Here is a 15,745-nt window from a genome sequence, read left to right on the forward strand (position 1 = left end):
GGGGTTGGGAAACTTAGCACCACTGATTATCATGTGCAGGGCTGAGTTTCTATTTCCCCAGAAGTCCCTCCCTTTGTGATCTGCCCCTCAGATCCTGCATTTAACTGTGTGAGCGGTCACAGTCGCCTGACAATGGTCCCAACTTGAGTCAGCAAACTTGACTTTAATTTGCCTTTGTGTCTGACCCCTAAGACTTTTATTTGTAGTTCTCATGCTGACTCTCATGCTGTGCTTTGGTATCCTTCTGCACAAAGTAAGCTTGAAAAATTTGTGTTTTTACTGCAGTTGAACAAATGACAGAACATGGCTTGCTATTTAAATGTAAGTTTATTAGTTGTGAAATGTACATGTTTCCAGCTGGACACTGAGTAATTAAACTAAAGAATAACGTGACATTGCGTTTTTTTAAACAGCAGAATTTTACAGTGAGTATAAAATACAAAAACGTCACACTTATGGAAGCTGTTTGATAATGTTGTTTGAAGTTGGCTGCACACAGTAACTTGCAATAAAACATGGTTTATGTTATGATCCTGATACAATGTGTAACTTATAAAAAATGTAATGTTAGTATGACTGTACACTAAACATAAAATGAAAACAATATGGCAAAATAAAAACATGTATATAACCATACAATGTGGAGACTGTGTGACATTCATTAACTAACATTCCTCAGGCACAACTCAGACATGATTAAGTACACAGCTGATGGGCTCTACTTGTTACAGACATGCATGATATAGAACAACCTATACACTTACAGTCTTAATGGTGCTCAAAGTGCTTCTGTTTGCAAGAGAAATCTACAAAACAGTACTTTCGACGAGAGCTGCAATTTACAAATGGTCTAATTATTGATAAACATTTCCAAATTTCACAAATTATTAATCATTCATTTACTGTTGATTTAGTCATTAGTCCAGTTGCTTATGAATTTTCATTCAAAATTCTTGGCAAGTTAATGAACAATACATTTTTGAAATTGCCAGAACATAAGAAATATAAAAATTAATCATTTCCATTTAAAAAAAAAAAGAAAAAAAAATCAATTTAAAAAATGGTGAGTGTTCAAAACACTTTTTTTTCCAAAATGTCAGACTCCAACCTATGCAGATGGTTACTTTTAGTGGCTAAACAGGTGGCTTATTCAGGAAATCACATTGACCAAAAAAGAAAAAAATAAAACAAAACAAAACAAAAAGAAAAACAACAATTATTGAGACACACCTTGCCCTTGCAGTGGACAGGGAATGCTGATAACAGTCTTTAGCACACTGCATGTGAACTTGAAAGGTGTCATCAAACTTAACACTTGCTATGCCAGTGAGCATTATTGCTTTTTGATGTTTGGAGATTTCTGCAAGAATTGCATTTTACGGCTATTGGATTGTGAGCACTTCTGTTCTAGAAACTACTGAGAAACCTCCTTCTTGTCAATATACCTATGACAACCATACATCCTCTCAATGCCCAAGGTCTCTAGTTTGTGGCTGTAAAGCTTCATCTCACTATGATTATCCTAGACGTCACTAAAGGTCAGTCTATACACCCCAGTGTTAAAAGGTTCATTCATTCATTCATTTTATTTAAAGCCTCGGGAAAATGGCCTCACTCCATGGCTGAAATGGCTACTGTGGTGACTAACATTCATCAAATTCTATTTTTAGTGTAATGCAAAAGGTCCCATTTGCTTCCTGTGCTTGGAAAATATGCAATTATCCACTTTAGTCAGAAAGCCATTTTGATATATCATGAAGGATCCAGCTAAAAACAAGTTATGGATGGTCCTTATTTTTGAAAGTCCAAAATGACCACCACATACACTTTCAAAAACATGGAAAGATTTGGTTTTGCAGTTTGTCATACTCTAAACTTCCCAAAAATATATAGTTTATCAACTCCCCAAAGATCTTACTCCCCAAGTGTAAGTTGCAATAATGACATTTTTAATCTGACTACACTGATTCAATCAATTTTCTGATGAGGACATTGGTTGAAAATTGGCCTAGGGAACAAAGGAGAGGGGAATAGTTTGGTGAGGGATTTTGATTGTGTAAGGTGAGGAGAAAACAGGAGTGAGGTTGAAGCCGGGCAGCCTGCCACAGAGAAAGACCCCGTTGACTCTTTTTTATGGTGATACCTTGACGGATTGCAGTGAAACAAGTGTGTATGGAGGACCATAAAGACTGGTAGAGTCATCAGGCTAAGGCTGGATTACTTATTTTGTTGATTCTACAGCCAATGATTTGATTCATTTTGGACTTTTTTGATTTGCAGTACTTTGCTTTTTCCTGGTTTTTAGTTTTGCATTTTAAAGACAGGACATTGGGCATTCCTTTTATTGCTTGGAGTGCTTTCAGTAAGGAAGACTTGAATTGGACAAAAAGGACAATTTACTATAGTGGTCATTTCTCCAGTTTTGTTTTTTTTTTTTACTTGCACTCTTATTTGGGAAGGGGGAGTTGCTACCTCAATAAACTGTTCAAGCTTCATTAAAATTTTCTTTAAGTACTTTCTTTTGGTTGTATCATGCCGGAATTAAAGGCTGCCCAATAATTTTGCTGCCCTTCTCTTACCCAAGTCATTATTACCACAGTCGCTTTAGGATTTCACTTTTTCAAAAACAAAAAACAACAACAACCAAAAAAACTAGGCTTAAAATTTTAAGCAGATTGTTATAACACTAAAGGGGCTGAGAGCCACTGAAATAGATTACGAGTCAAGAAGCAAAGCCCCATAAAGGTGATGGAGTTTAACAACAGGCCACCACAGGCAGATGATCTGATCATGACTTGAACAACAATTCTGTGCCTAAGAAAACATACTAAACACAAGAAAACTGAATAACGTCACAAGTTCTTCAAAATAATTTGTACATGCCACATAAGAGCAAACATTTGTATATGTGTGGTTCTTGCATGAGGCCCATCATCACCACAAACTATACTTGTGGGAAGAGTATGTACACCCTGTAAGGCCAATTCCTCATCAGCATATGAGAGGTCAGTGTCTAGACTGAATGAATGAAATGTCTTTATAACAGTGCTGCTACATGAGCTTTACAGTCTGTCTTTGTAACATTGTTTTTTATGAAAATGTAAAAAGACATGACGCAGAGTAACTTCTAGCCCCAAGACTTCTAAAATAAGTTCTCTAAGACATATTGACATGGACGCACCATATATCCAGAGTGCTCTCCCTCCTCTTCCACCTCCTCTTCATCAACAGTGCAGGAAACAGTTTCTATAGCAACTTCCTTTGTGTTCCTGTCAAGTGAGGGCAGGGTTACGATTGTGTTGTACACCTCTAAAGCAGAGGATAACTCTGCCAAGTCACAATGGGATTTCTCCACCTCCTCCTCTTCTTCCCCCTCCTCAGGCCTGCCAAAGGTTAATGAGAGTAGGTTCACATCCTGGCTGTCCTCCTCTCCCACCACATCCTTCTCCTCTTCATTTGGCTGAATTATCCCTACAGTCAATTTGTCTGCATCTGCAGGACAGGGATCTGAACCCTGATCAGTTTTGGGGAGAGAATCAGAGTGTAAGGCTGTGTATGCACTCAGTGGCTTCCTCAATCCAGCAATGGAATGTGTCTCTGTTGAACGTTCAGGCTGGGGACTGAGGAAGTCTGATGCTCGGTTTAAACTCTGCAGCAGTTCAGGCTTTGGGGATAAAGGAGCTGACAGAGATGATGAAGATGAAAAGGAGGAAGAGTGGAAGTCAGCACCCAACCGCAGTTTGTAACCTCCTCCTGTGCTCCCTCCAGTGACCTCTGTAACACTCTCCCCATCACTCTCATCTGATGTGTGGGTGCTCCTCTTTTCACCTGAAGAGGGCAGTGTTGGTTTAATATTCAAGAGAGAAGAGAGCGATGTGCTGCAGGATGCAGTGACTAGACGCTCTTCTATGTGATGGATGGTTGTCTGAGACAGAGAGAGAGGAAACGGGAGAAAGGAAAGGGAGACAGAGCAAAAACATGGTAAAACCAATACGTTGGAACAACAGCAATTGTTGTTTTTAAACAGCAGATATTCAACAGATGGGAGCCTGTCCCTGCTGTTTCCATACAAGTAAAATCGTTGAGGTAACACAATTAACAATAAGTGAATTCATCCATTAGTCAGCAGATAAAGAATCAAGGACATCTGATTAATTGTCAGTCCTCTATCATCCATTTGATAAAGGACTTGACATGTGAGGTATTGCTGCTTCTAGTCTACATTTATACTACACTACACTTATACTACACAATTTTAAACTACATACTTTTATGATTTGTTACTATTTTAAGCAATTGGAGAACACTTTGCTCTCGTCCAATGTGATGTACAACAATCAGCCAAAACATTAAAACTACTGTGGGGTGAAGTGAATGACACTGATTATCTTCACCCACCCAAAAATTTCAATTTCATTTCATTTCAATTTTATGTATAAAGCCTAATATCACAAATCACAATTTGCCTCAGAGGGCTTTACAGCATATGACATCCCTCTGTCCTCAGACACTCACAGCGGATAAGGAAAAATCCCCCCCCAAAACCCTTTAACAGGGTAAAACAATGGTAGAAACCTCAGGAAGAGAAACTGAGAAGGATCCCTCTTCCAGGACGGACAGACGTGCAATAGATGCTGTGTGTACAGAGCAGATCAACCTAATAAATTTACAGTAATCCAAGTGACAAAATGAAACATCATTACAGATCGCATACCCACTCTAATTGTAATGGCACTAACCAATGGCAGTGGCCCCCCGAGCAGGACAATGGCAGCGGATCCTTTGAGAGCTGTCTGTTGTAAGGTGGGGTACCGGTATGTCCCATGGATGCTTGATTAAGATTGGGATCTGTGGAATTTGGAGGCAAGGCCAACATCTTGAGCTCTGTACCAGATTCCGGGCCATTCCTGAGCAGCTTTTGCAGGGTGGCATGGTGCACTGTCCTGCTGGGGCTGGGCACTGCCATTAGGGAGTCCTGTTGCAACAAGGGGGTGAACTTGGTCTGTAAAGGCCCTGACACACCAAGCCGACAGTCAGGTGGTGGTCAATGTTGGGCTGTTGGTGAGCGTCTGTGGCCCTTGCCGCTGCAGTGTGTCTCATACTGTCCTCATCGGTGCTTGTCTTTTTTTTTGCTGGTTCAGCATGTTGAATCAGCATCAGCAACTGTGGAGCCCATCAGTGAATTAAATCACTGTGATAGACAGTTCAGCTCAGTGCACAAGAGGAGAAATGGAAGTGAGGAAAGTAAACAAACAGCTAAAAATCAAGAGGGCATGAGATTGAAACAAATTTGTTACATAAGGTAAGATATTTTTTCTTTAGCCAGCTCTTTAGCAGAAATGTTTTGTGATGTTTGTGTTATTGTTCACTGGTGCATGGTAAATCTCTGTTCCTTCAACATTGGATTGTGGTGTTAATGTGCTAACTGGCTGACTAGCTTTTCCCTTTACAAACGACTGCCATCCTCTGGTGTGGAGAGTTATTTCCTCTCACACAAGCAAAGAAAGTATGTGCTGGTTGCCTGTCGTTGAAGTCTTTCTGTGTACATGTCCAACTTTTTGGTGGAGACAGTGATGTGAGGTGATGCAGCAGATAATTCTCTGAAGTTGGCCTTAGCAGTGTTTGGATGGGTGGCACACATAATATATAACATAGAATCCAGGATTTCCCAGCAGAACATTGCATTGTAGTGAGATGATCAATATAATTCACTTCACCCATCAATGGTTTTGATGTTGAGGCTGATCAGTGTACATTTGTCATTACTGGTATTTTAAGACATGATAATTAAATTTATGGAAACTAACAGGCTAACGGTAGGGCTGCAGCCAACCATTATTTTTAATCTGCTGATAATTTTCTCAATTTGTTTTAAAAAAAAAATCAGACAATAATGAAAAACAATAATTTTAGATCAGAGCCCAAAGTCAGTCATCAACAGCAGCTGACTTTTGTAGGGATTCTTGCTCAAAGACACTTCAGCATGGCTGCTTAGCAGTCATGAAAGCCTGACCTAGACTTACCAGACTGTTGACAGTTAATCACATGTATATAAGTGTTCTGACATTTGACAAAAATGAAGCTGTATTTCTTTTATGTGGTATCAAGCAACATGTTTCCCACCAGTGGAAAAGTTGTTGAATCATATTAAAGGAAGTGAGATTCCACAAAGCGCCCCATGCCACAGTATTCTGGGAAGGAAACTTAATGAGCAACCAATAGCCTCACATCCCCTGCAAATTTCACATTCAGATTACTGGCCACATACAAGTTCTGGGTGAGGGGAAAACCCTGCTATATCTCACTGTTACTTTGGTTGACTTAAGGTAATTAATGATGGAACATGAAACCGTTGCTTAATTTACAAAAGAGTGTGTTTAATCTCCCTTGCATGAGACAAACATCACAAATAACAAAAGGTTAACTGTAACCGACGCCCACACCCAGAACAGCTCTTACATCCCAGCATGCTGTAATAAAATAAAGCCAATGACTGATATGAAGTGAAGGTTTCATAAGCTATTGGTGACTACAAACTGAATAATGCTCTCACTTTAGAAAATGTCACCCTCCCCCTTGTCATGAGGCAAGTTATCAGCCTGTTAATAACAAAGTGCTTTGAACTACTAACTGTAGCTTTGCCACATAAACTGCTTAAACCAAGGCCACATGCTTTTGAGAAAACAAAAAAACTACAGGAACATAATGAGTCTTATAGTGAGGCAGTAACAGCAAAGCAGCAGGTTTAACAGCAGTGTTGTTCCCACTGAGAAGTATTTTATTCTGCCAATGACTATGCTACAGAACGGTGATTATCGTACATTTTTCACTGGAATTTGTTCATATTCATTGTACATAGAGAAAATGGTGGTTGCATTTGGCTTTACTGTTGCTGTAGGTTGTTAACTGAATCAAACAGGAAATATTTTCATCTCCATTTTTACCAGCATGACATTTGAAAAAAATCAAAGCAATGAAAAACAATATAAGCTATGGGCCTGATGCAGCTGAGAAATTAAAATCAAATTGTAAAATTATAAGAAATTATAAATGCCCACTGAGACAGGTGATTTGAATTTGAAGGACTGACATGAGAGACTGGTTGATGAAATGTTCTGTTCATTATTACAATTCTGATCCAGCATAAAGAGTGATTGTTTTTATTGTAAAAAAGAGGGCTGGCTTCTAATGTAATATGGGATTTCATTCCAAATTTTACCATATGTACAGAAAAAAGGATGGCTCTGGTTAATCTTCAGTCTTGTAGAGTTATCTTGTATGTTGGAAAACTAGTACAAAGTGATGAAGGGAGAAAGTACTCATGCCATTAATTGTACAGAATAATATCTATCACTACTGTATAATTACAGATGTGCAATGCTTTAAATTGCAAATCATTACACAGTGATGAGTAAGGAGGAATGTTTGAGATATTGCAGAGCCTAGCTGTTGGTTCAATAAGTGCTGTAGTAGTGAGAGACCAACATACGACCTGATCTGCCTTCTCATTCATCTCTTTTATGGGTATCTGAATATGCACTTAAAATGTGAGCACCAACTGTAAATGTTGGTGTCAAGATAAACCTCAAGGTATACTTTTTTTAAACTACTGTGAGTCTCTGGTTGGCCAAAACTACAGGGTGAGACAGACTTTCTTTAGATAATTCAAATATATGCTTTTATTTTGCATTTATAGTCAGATGGTGTGCCTAACGTTTAAAAAAAGACTTAAAGTCAGGAGAAAGTTAAGTGTTTAGCAGACTTGCTCACTCAAAAGTCCCAAAGAGTAATTGGGTGCCGGTCCATAAAATCACAGCAAAGTAGAAAAACCCGACAGCACTCACTAATAAGTATAATACTTTTAATATATTGGATTGCACAGCAGCAGTCAAACGGATGCATTTCAGCTCATAGCTGTCCTCAGCGTTAGTTAAGTTAAGTTAAGTGTTTCTGGGGCGTCGGTAGCGTAGTGGACAGTGCTGGCGCCACATGTACAGAGGCGATGCCTTCGATTCCGGCTTGCGACCCTTTGCTGCATGTCATCCCCCCACTCTCTCTCTCTCCCCGTTTCACACTGTCCTGTCAATTAAAGGCAAAAAGCCCAAAAAATAATCTAAAAAAAAAATGCAGATGTACAGGAGAATAATGTGCCAAGAATGGTACCCCAATATAGTAGTCGGGGAGGAAGAAGAAGTTACTTGATCCTGTCTGATACATAAGGAGCTTACGTCTTCAAATCCAACATATCCCCATATAATGGTTTGAAAATGCACATACAATGATAATGTCACATTACGTACCTCTTGTGAAATTACATAGAGGGCTGTAACTGACTCAGAAATATGTCAGTTGAATGAGATTCGGCCGTTCAATACTAATATTTAACGGTTTGTTCTTTTTTCCACATGTGTAAACACAAGTGTAAAGTTTGAACAGTGTTCAGCACGCCGTTCAAAGTGATAGTTATATTTACGTAATAGTAAACACGCCATCTGCACTAAAAATGGATCAGAAATGTGCAACATTTTTTGCCGACACGACATGAGACAAAAGACAGAGACTGTATCATATTAAGTTGCTGTGAGCTGCAAATTCACAACAAGTTATTTCAGAGCCTAACAGTGCAAATTCTCTCCTCCTCTGGGCCACTGCATCATATCAAGGGGTGGGAATCTCCAGGCACCTCATGATTTGATTTGACATGATTATCGATGCATCACAATGCATTAAATGTTTGATTTCATCACGATTTATTTTTTTCTTTCTTTTAAAATATAGCATACTGTATTTCTGGTGATCCATCAAAGATTTTTTTGCTTGCATACGGTGTGGCTCTTGTCCAGGTCCCTTTCCCCTTCAACCTTCCTCCATACCCTCACTTTTGAACCGGGGATGCCAGTCGGATTGTATCCATCTGCGGATGCTCACGCTTGCCCAGTCTGGGATTTACACATACATGGGATATACAAACGCCTTCATAGGGTCTAGTGTTTGCATAGCCTACTGTAATATTTCCCATGAACAGTATGCAATTCACGTTCTATTTTATTATATATGGTCTGCATCGTTTTTAGCCTGTAGCTCTAACTGCTTCTGTGTACACCGCGCTCACGTGTGCACGCTTGCACTCGAGACCAGCGAAAGCACGTGAACACACATGAAGGCGGTGCCCATGTCTCATGGTCTCGCGCAAGGGCACACGTGAGCGCAGTCCACAGAGAGGCAGTTAGAGCTACAGGCTACAATGAGGCTAAAAACAGAGTTTAAATGGCGTTTTTCCAAACAACTTTTTATGTCGGGGCTTCAGGACACTTGGATCACTACGGACCAGCAGTATGGAGATATTCTGTGGTTTCAATTATGTGTTTTTTGGATGTTTTAATCTGGGGTGCCCAGCCTGCATTAGATGGAGTTGTGCTGCTACCCACTCTCCCCTTGGATCTCCGCAAGGGATGCGAGGACTCTAAAACTTCACCTGAGCCTCCCTCGGCATATGGGTGAGTAGATAATGGCTGAATTTTCATTTTTGGGTGCACTATTCTTTTAAGGTAAAACAGCAGAGAGTTAATTTCGTCACTACAGAGGTGTTTTAATTTGGTCAATGCTGCAGTGTGTGTTGGTTAGCCAGTTTACATGCTTATCGCTGCTCCTCTAGGTCATGGCATAGGTTCACATTGCAAACGTAATTATTTAAACATTAAATTAAAACAAGCTTGCAACTACTGTCTTTTGTGAAGATGAATTAGTACAAGTTAACTTTAGCTTGTCCATGCTGTAGACCTTGCAGCTGAGGTCCGACCCTTTTGTTCTGTCAACATCATGTTATGAACACAACATTTACATATGCAATTAATTGAGATTTGTGAATTGATGACGAATCATACACGTCCGCATTGCAATGCATCTAAGAATTGATTTTTTCCCCCACCCGCATGTCCGCAGCTGCCTGTACTGTCGACTTTATTATATTGATCTGTTCTGTACGACATCTATTGCACGTCTGTCCGTCCTGGAAGAGGGATCCCTCCTCAGTTGCTCTTCCTGAGGGGAAGGGGTTTTTTGGGGAGTTTTTCCTTATCTGCTGTGAGGGTCCTAAGGACAAAGGGATGTCGTGTGCCGTAATTTGAAATTTTAACTTATTTTAAGTCATACCAGTGTTTTATAATTTATTTTATTGTATGTTACATAATTTATGCGTCTACTCAGGAGCCAAAGTAACGAAATCTCGTTTAATATGTGCACCGATGGTGTATTTGTTGAATGACAATAAAGCAAGTCTAAGTCTAAGTCTAAGTAAAGCCCTGTGAGGCAAATTGTGATTTGTGATATTGGGCTTTATAAATAAAATTGATTGACTGATTGATTGACTGAGGTGTCACCTACTGATGATTGAAAACTCTGACTTGGTTGGCTGTCTTCACCTTATGTGCTGAATGTTAAGTTATGGACTTAACTGGAAGTTACATACTCAATGTAACATGTCGACATACCTTAAAATAATTCAAAGTTCACTTGGTTTCACTTGGTACACAAATACCGGTCTGTCTTTGTTTGTACCATCCACCACCCCAACCTGCCTCCTTACCCAGACTTTTATTTTTTATACTACTTCTGTCTTTATTCCCATCAGGACATTGGTCACAAAATTGCCACCTTCATGGTCACATGGGTTACGCACATATTACTGGCTCTTGAATACAAGGATTATATATGACTGCTGGTGCATTACTTTCCGTTCGTTACATATAAACAATGCATGAAAACAGCCTGTCAAACATGGGGAGAACACTGAAAGAGTTTAATTTACCAAGTAACGTTTAATTATTAACAATGTCAAGTGCGTGACATAGTCCAACAGATATGTTATTATAAAATCATAATATATTAGATTTTGTCAGGGATAGAATAATAAAGTCCAGGACAATTATTGACGATTATTATAAACTATGCCCTAAAGGTAGTGGGATTTGACTCCTCCTAAATTAGAGGTAGCCTCTATTCTATTCCATGGCATGTTATCCTAAATTACCATCTTGTCTGATTTGTGCTTATTCAAGGACTGGCTGGTTCAGGGTGAAGTGTTAAAATCATTCTCCAGCCAACACTTAACAAAATGTGGGCTTGTTTTTAACCTGCAGCATACTAGTTGACATTCAAAACAACGATTTGGTAAAGCAGATCAGAGAAATCATTGAGTATTTCAATTCCTCGTTCTTTAATTTGACTTCCACTAACTGAATTTTGCAAAGCATTTTTGCTGTGCCCACATCATTTTTTGACAATTTTTGACCATCCACACAACAGCTCGCAGCTCAGTTCTGCCTTCTTTAAGAAAAAAAAAAAAGTACATCAGACATCCTGTTGCAGAAGAACAGCTAAGTTTCCTGCAGCTTTCTGCCTTTGTGTCTTTTCTTCTCACACCACAGATCAACCACAGCCACAGCATGCTTCACTCAAGTTATGTGTAGAACATGTTTGTTATGCTCGAGTGTGTTTCCACCTGCAGTTCTTTCCTGTTACTTTACTCAGAAAAAGTCAAACCACAAATAAAACTGCATATTTATTGGATGGTAAAAGAATTAACCGATAATGGTAACATGGGGCAAACTTGATACAGTTGAATTTCTTTAAATCCCTACAACAGAGTTTTGATTTGAAAATCTCATCTATTTTCCAGATTCCATTTTGGCATTAAGGCATTTAGTCAAATTTGCATCAACTCGACATGACACTACAGATATTTCTACTTCAAAGTGTCAAAGAGCGAGATGAGAGAGGTCTAAAACCCAAATATGGAGGCAGCACAACATAACTCTTTTCCACTTATTTTTGCAAAAGCTTTAATAAAGGAAGCACTTCGCACATCTATAAAACAAGACAGGTCCACAGAGGACTTCATTGAGAAGGCAGCGGATATGAAGAACAGATTTGCGCAGCGAGGGTACCCATCCTTGTGGATTAATCAAGCATATGAATTGGCTCTCAAAAAGACGCGCTCCGAGTTGCTAAAAAAGAGCGCTATAAAACAAAAGAAATTCTCCGTTATGTGTACCACTCAGTATTCTGCCCACTCCACCGCAGTAAGATCTGTTTTTCAAAAGCACTGGCATATTCTAAAGTCTGATCCGGAACTTGCCTCCTTGTTCAAGGATCCTCCTCTCTTTGTAAATAAAAGGGGGAGAAATATAAGGGATCATCTGGTCCGTGCCAACTTTGATGATAAAATGAAAACCAGTCAAGTAACGCAGACACGTTTGCACCCCCTCCCCAACAGCAACTACCGTTGCGGTAGTTGCGCGCAGTGCAATAACACGATGAAAACAAGCCATTTTGCCCATCCCCACACAGGCAAATTATTTTCCATCAACAGTGTGATCACTTGTGCATCCACACACGTGATTTATTTGATACACTGTCCTTGTGGTCTTGCTTATGTGGGAAAAACAACTAGGAAACTTAAACAGAGGATGAGTGAACATAAAAGCTCTATACGTAGAAATGACCGGGATTATCCCGTGGCTGTGCATTTTAATGATGCTCACCATGATATCTCCTCTTTACATTTCTGTGGCATTGAACAGGTAAACCTGCCACCTAGGGGTGGTGACCACGACAAGCTACTAAAGCAACGTGAGGCTTACTGGATTCATACCCTCCAAACATTGGCTCCCAAGGGTTTGAACGATGAGTTGCTCCTAAATATATTTCTGTGATCATATACTGAATGCTGTGTTGAAACATGGATCTTGATGTCCCATTTGCTTGAAAGGAAAACATTGCTGGGGGGCTCTCTTATCCAGCTCCAGTCAGTTCTGGATACGTATGAATATGGACATATATCACCAGTTTCATCTAACAATGTGACCTGCTGATTATGTCCATTTATATATGTATGCATTTTTGCTGCAAATTTTTTTTTGAGCCCCTGCTGATTAGTGAAAAATCTTGGTGATGACAAAATCTTTTGCAGATTCCACATTTTTCAGAAATTAGGCACAGCCATAATATGTTGGTTTTGTCATTTATTGTCATTGTAAGTGTGTGTAGTTCAAAATGAACAAAATGAACTTTGGATCATTGTTATTATATGTATATTTCGATGATAGATGTGCCTTTTTGTACTAGATATGGAGATTTGTTCATTAAATATGTCTGTTTTTAACTTAGAATGTAAACCTATCTGCTAAAAAATATTTTGAAATACTGATTTATTTATAATTGATTCACTATATTATGTATTTCTCTTCTGGACATGTGGGGATTACTTTAGACTGATGTCACACAAAGCGTTTTGTTGTTTATTTACTGTCTCTTTGTGTTGTGTGGTTAAATTACCCGATGATGATTTTGTCCCTCTGTGTTTACGCGTGGGAATGGGATTGGTCGTGGAGAAATGACCACTCCCTATTTAAGATGGCTTCTCATGAACAAAAAACTGTTTGCCTGATGAAGGTCTAGTACCGAAACGTCGCAAAATAAATGATTTATTGCAAGTTGGACAGTGTGCGGGAGTCCTTTTGCTGCAAAAGCTTTAATAAAAAAAAGGTAAAGGTCTACTCCAAACACTCTGCTTCAAATGCTTTGTGTTTGATACAGTTTTTCTACAAAAAAGTTTAATTATGAAGTTAACCCTGGTTCCCTTGTCAAAAAGGCTATAGGATTTTTCCATTACATTTTAAATTATTACCTGCCTTGCCTACCTTGCCTTATATTTACAGTGTTGCATATTTGCTAATTAAAGCCTGAACTTTATTGTCAGTCCATTTGTCCATCTATTCTCCCATCCTTTTTTCTTGACAGCTGTTGTTTGTGTTCTGTGTTGTCTGTTGTTCACACAGCTACCAGGATTTTAAATGCCAATTTCAGGTGCTGCATTGGCTGTGTTCGACAAATCACTCTAACACGTAGGTCGCGCCTGTTCTTCTTGTGCTGGGAGAGTACCTACTCTGAAACAGGAGCTAAAAAGTCCCTCAAAACGGCATTCTAAGAACTATGATCACTCCTAGTTCTTATGACTGGCACACAAAAAGGGGGGCTCATGTTATTAATGCAGCTACACACTTATGGTTAACCCACACTTGTTTTTTCACTCATTGACTAATGAAACCCCTTCTCAGGACTGAGGATGTGCAATGACTGCCATTTCCCTCACTGTCCTGTTAATTTTACACCTGTTAGGGTGGAATAACACCTACCTTTTTTATTCTTATTGGGGGTACAAGCCAGAAGGGCTGAAACCCTATTGTTTTTTCATTCATTCAGACCTAACTCCACTACTATTGCACCAATCACCAGGAAACTTGTAGGATACATCCAACTTAGTACATGAATCATATCCTATGAGTTTTATTCCCAGGAAATAGTTTGTACCAATCAGAGGCCTGACATAGTGTTGTGGTCAGTGAATCAACGGATAGTTTAGTTCACTGCATGTGAAATAGGGTATGGTGAATGTGCTAGGAAAGGTAGTATCGGCACGGTTACTAACTGGGGCTCGCATAAACGGAGCCTGGGTTTGTTGAAGGTGGCAGTGCTGTTTGGGCTGAGAAAGCCTGTGAGTTTATCTTCTCTATCTCCTTTAACTTTAGCTTATATTGGAGTTGTAATATGTAGCATGTGAAATAGGTTATGGTGAATGTACTAGGAAAGGTAGTATCAGCACGGTCACTACCTGGAGCTCCCATAAACGGAGCCTGGGTTTGTTGAAGGTGGCAGTGCTGTTTGGGCTGAGAAAGCCATGTGTAATGTAAGGTAAAGGAGGTTGTTGGGTTGGTGCGGGGAGCAGTGAGAGCTGGCATTAGGAGAATGTCTCTGGGACGCCAGAGATCACTGTCTCGCCTCCTGGAGATGCTGTGGGACCGACTAGACGAAATACTGGTGAAAGGAGGTTCCCACCTGATGACCCCACAGACATGTTAGTTATCACTACTCATTGGTCTGTATAGTTAAGCCTTGCCATAATAGCTTATCATAGGGCTTAGGAGGTTATTCACTGCGCACTGATCCTTTATCTAGAGCACAAATTTCTTGTGTTTATTTTAACAAATCAACCATTAAGGGGTGCTAAAAAAGTTAATCTCAAATGGTGTTCAGAACGGTTTAAAAGTAAGCCCACAGTGATATTCAATATCTTCTTGTAATTTGTGTTGTATGCACAACATTTTCTATTTCATCTCATTTTTAACCAAATGTCACCAAAATATTTGAAAGTATATGCAAAATCAGCAGAATGATGTGAGATTTTAGTCAGAATTTTGTCACCAACGCTTTAACTGTTATTGACATCTCATTGCATTTTGAAGATATTGACCAATGAACTTTAGTGGGGGTGTGGCTCAGAACATAACTCGACAACCTTTGGGCTAATCATCAAAAACCTTGCAAGTAATGTCTTAAGAGGTACCAGGAACATATCCTTAAATTTTTATTCAAATTTACCACTAGGGGGCACAACACATGCAAAGAAAGGTCATGGGATAACAAAAATCAGACTATAAATCATTGATTGTCCAATCATTACAAAACTTGCAGGGTATCTTACTATATAATGACGAAAACGCTGTCTGTGGGCATGTCTGTGTGTCTGTTCCACGTTTTTCTCCTCACTGACTTGGTCAATCCATGTGAAATTTGGCACAGTGGTAGAGGGTCATGGGAGGATGCGAATGAAGCAATATTACATCAATTGGCCAAATGGGGGCGCTATAGCAACCGATCGAAATTGCAAACTTTGGATGGGCATATC

General features: G+C 39.4%; 1 protein-coding gene across 3 annotated transcripts in view; it reads right to left on the minus strand.

Annotated features, from left to right (window-relative positions):
* Nucleotides 1-2,420: 2,420 nt before the first annotated feature.
* LOC117251230 (uncharacterized) overlaps nucleotides 2,421-15,745 on the minus strand; it is a 57,137-nt gene continuing 43,812 nt past the window's right edge. For all 3 annotated transcript variants that reach the window (XM_078174274.1, XM_078174275.1, XM_078174273.1), the window contains one exon: nucleotides 2,421-3,925. In XM_078174274.1, the coding sequence (XP_078030400.1) occupies nucleotides 3,143-3,925 (783 nt within the window). In that variant the 3' untranslated portion in view covers nucleotides 2,421-3,142. The remainder of the gene's footprint in view (nucleotides 3,926-15,745) is intronic.

The sequence above is a fragment of the Epinephelus lanceolatus genome, chromosome 14 (genome assembly GCF_041903045.1).
Source record: "Epinephelus lanceolatus isolate andai-2023 chromosome 14, ASM4190304v1, whole genome shotgun sequence".
Taxonomy (NCBI): Eukaryota; Metazoa; Chordata; class Actinopteri; order Perciformes; family Serranidae; genus Epinephelus; species Epinephelus lanceolatus.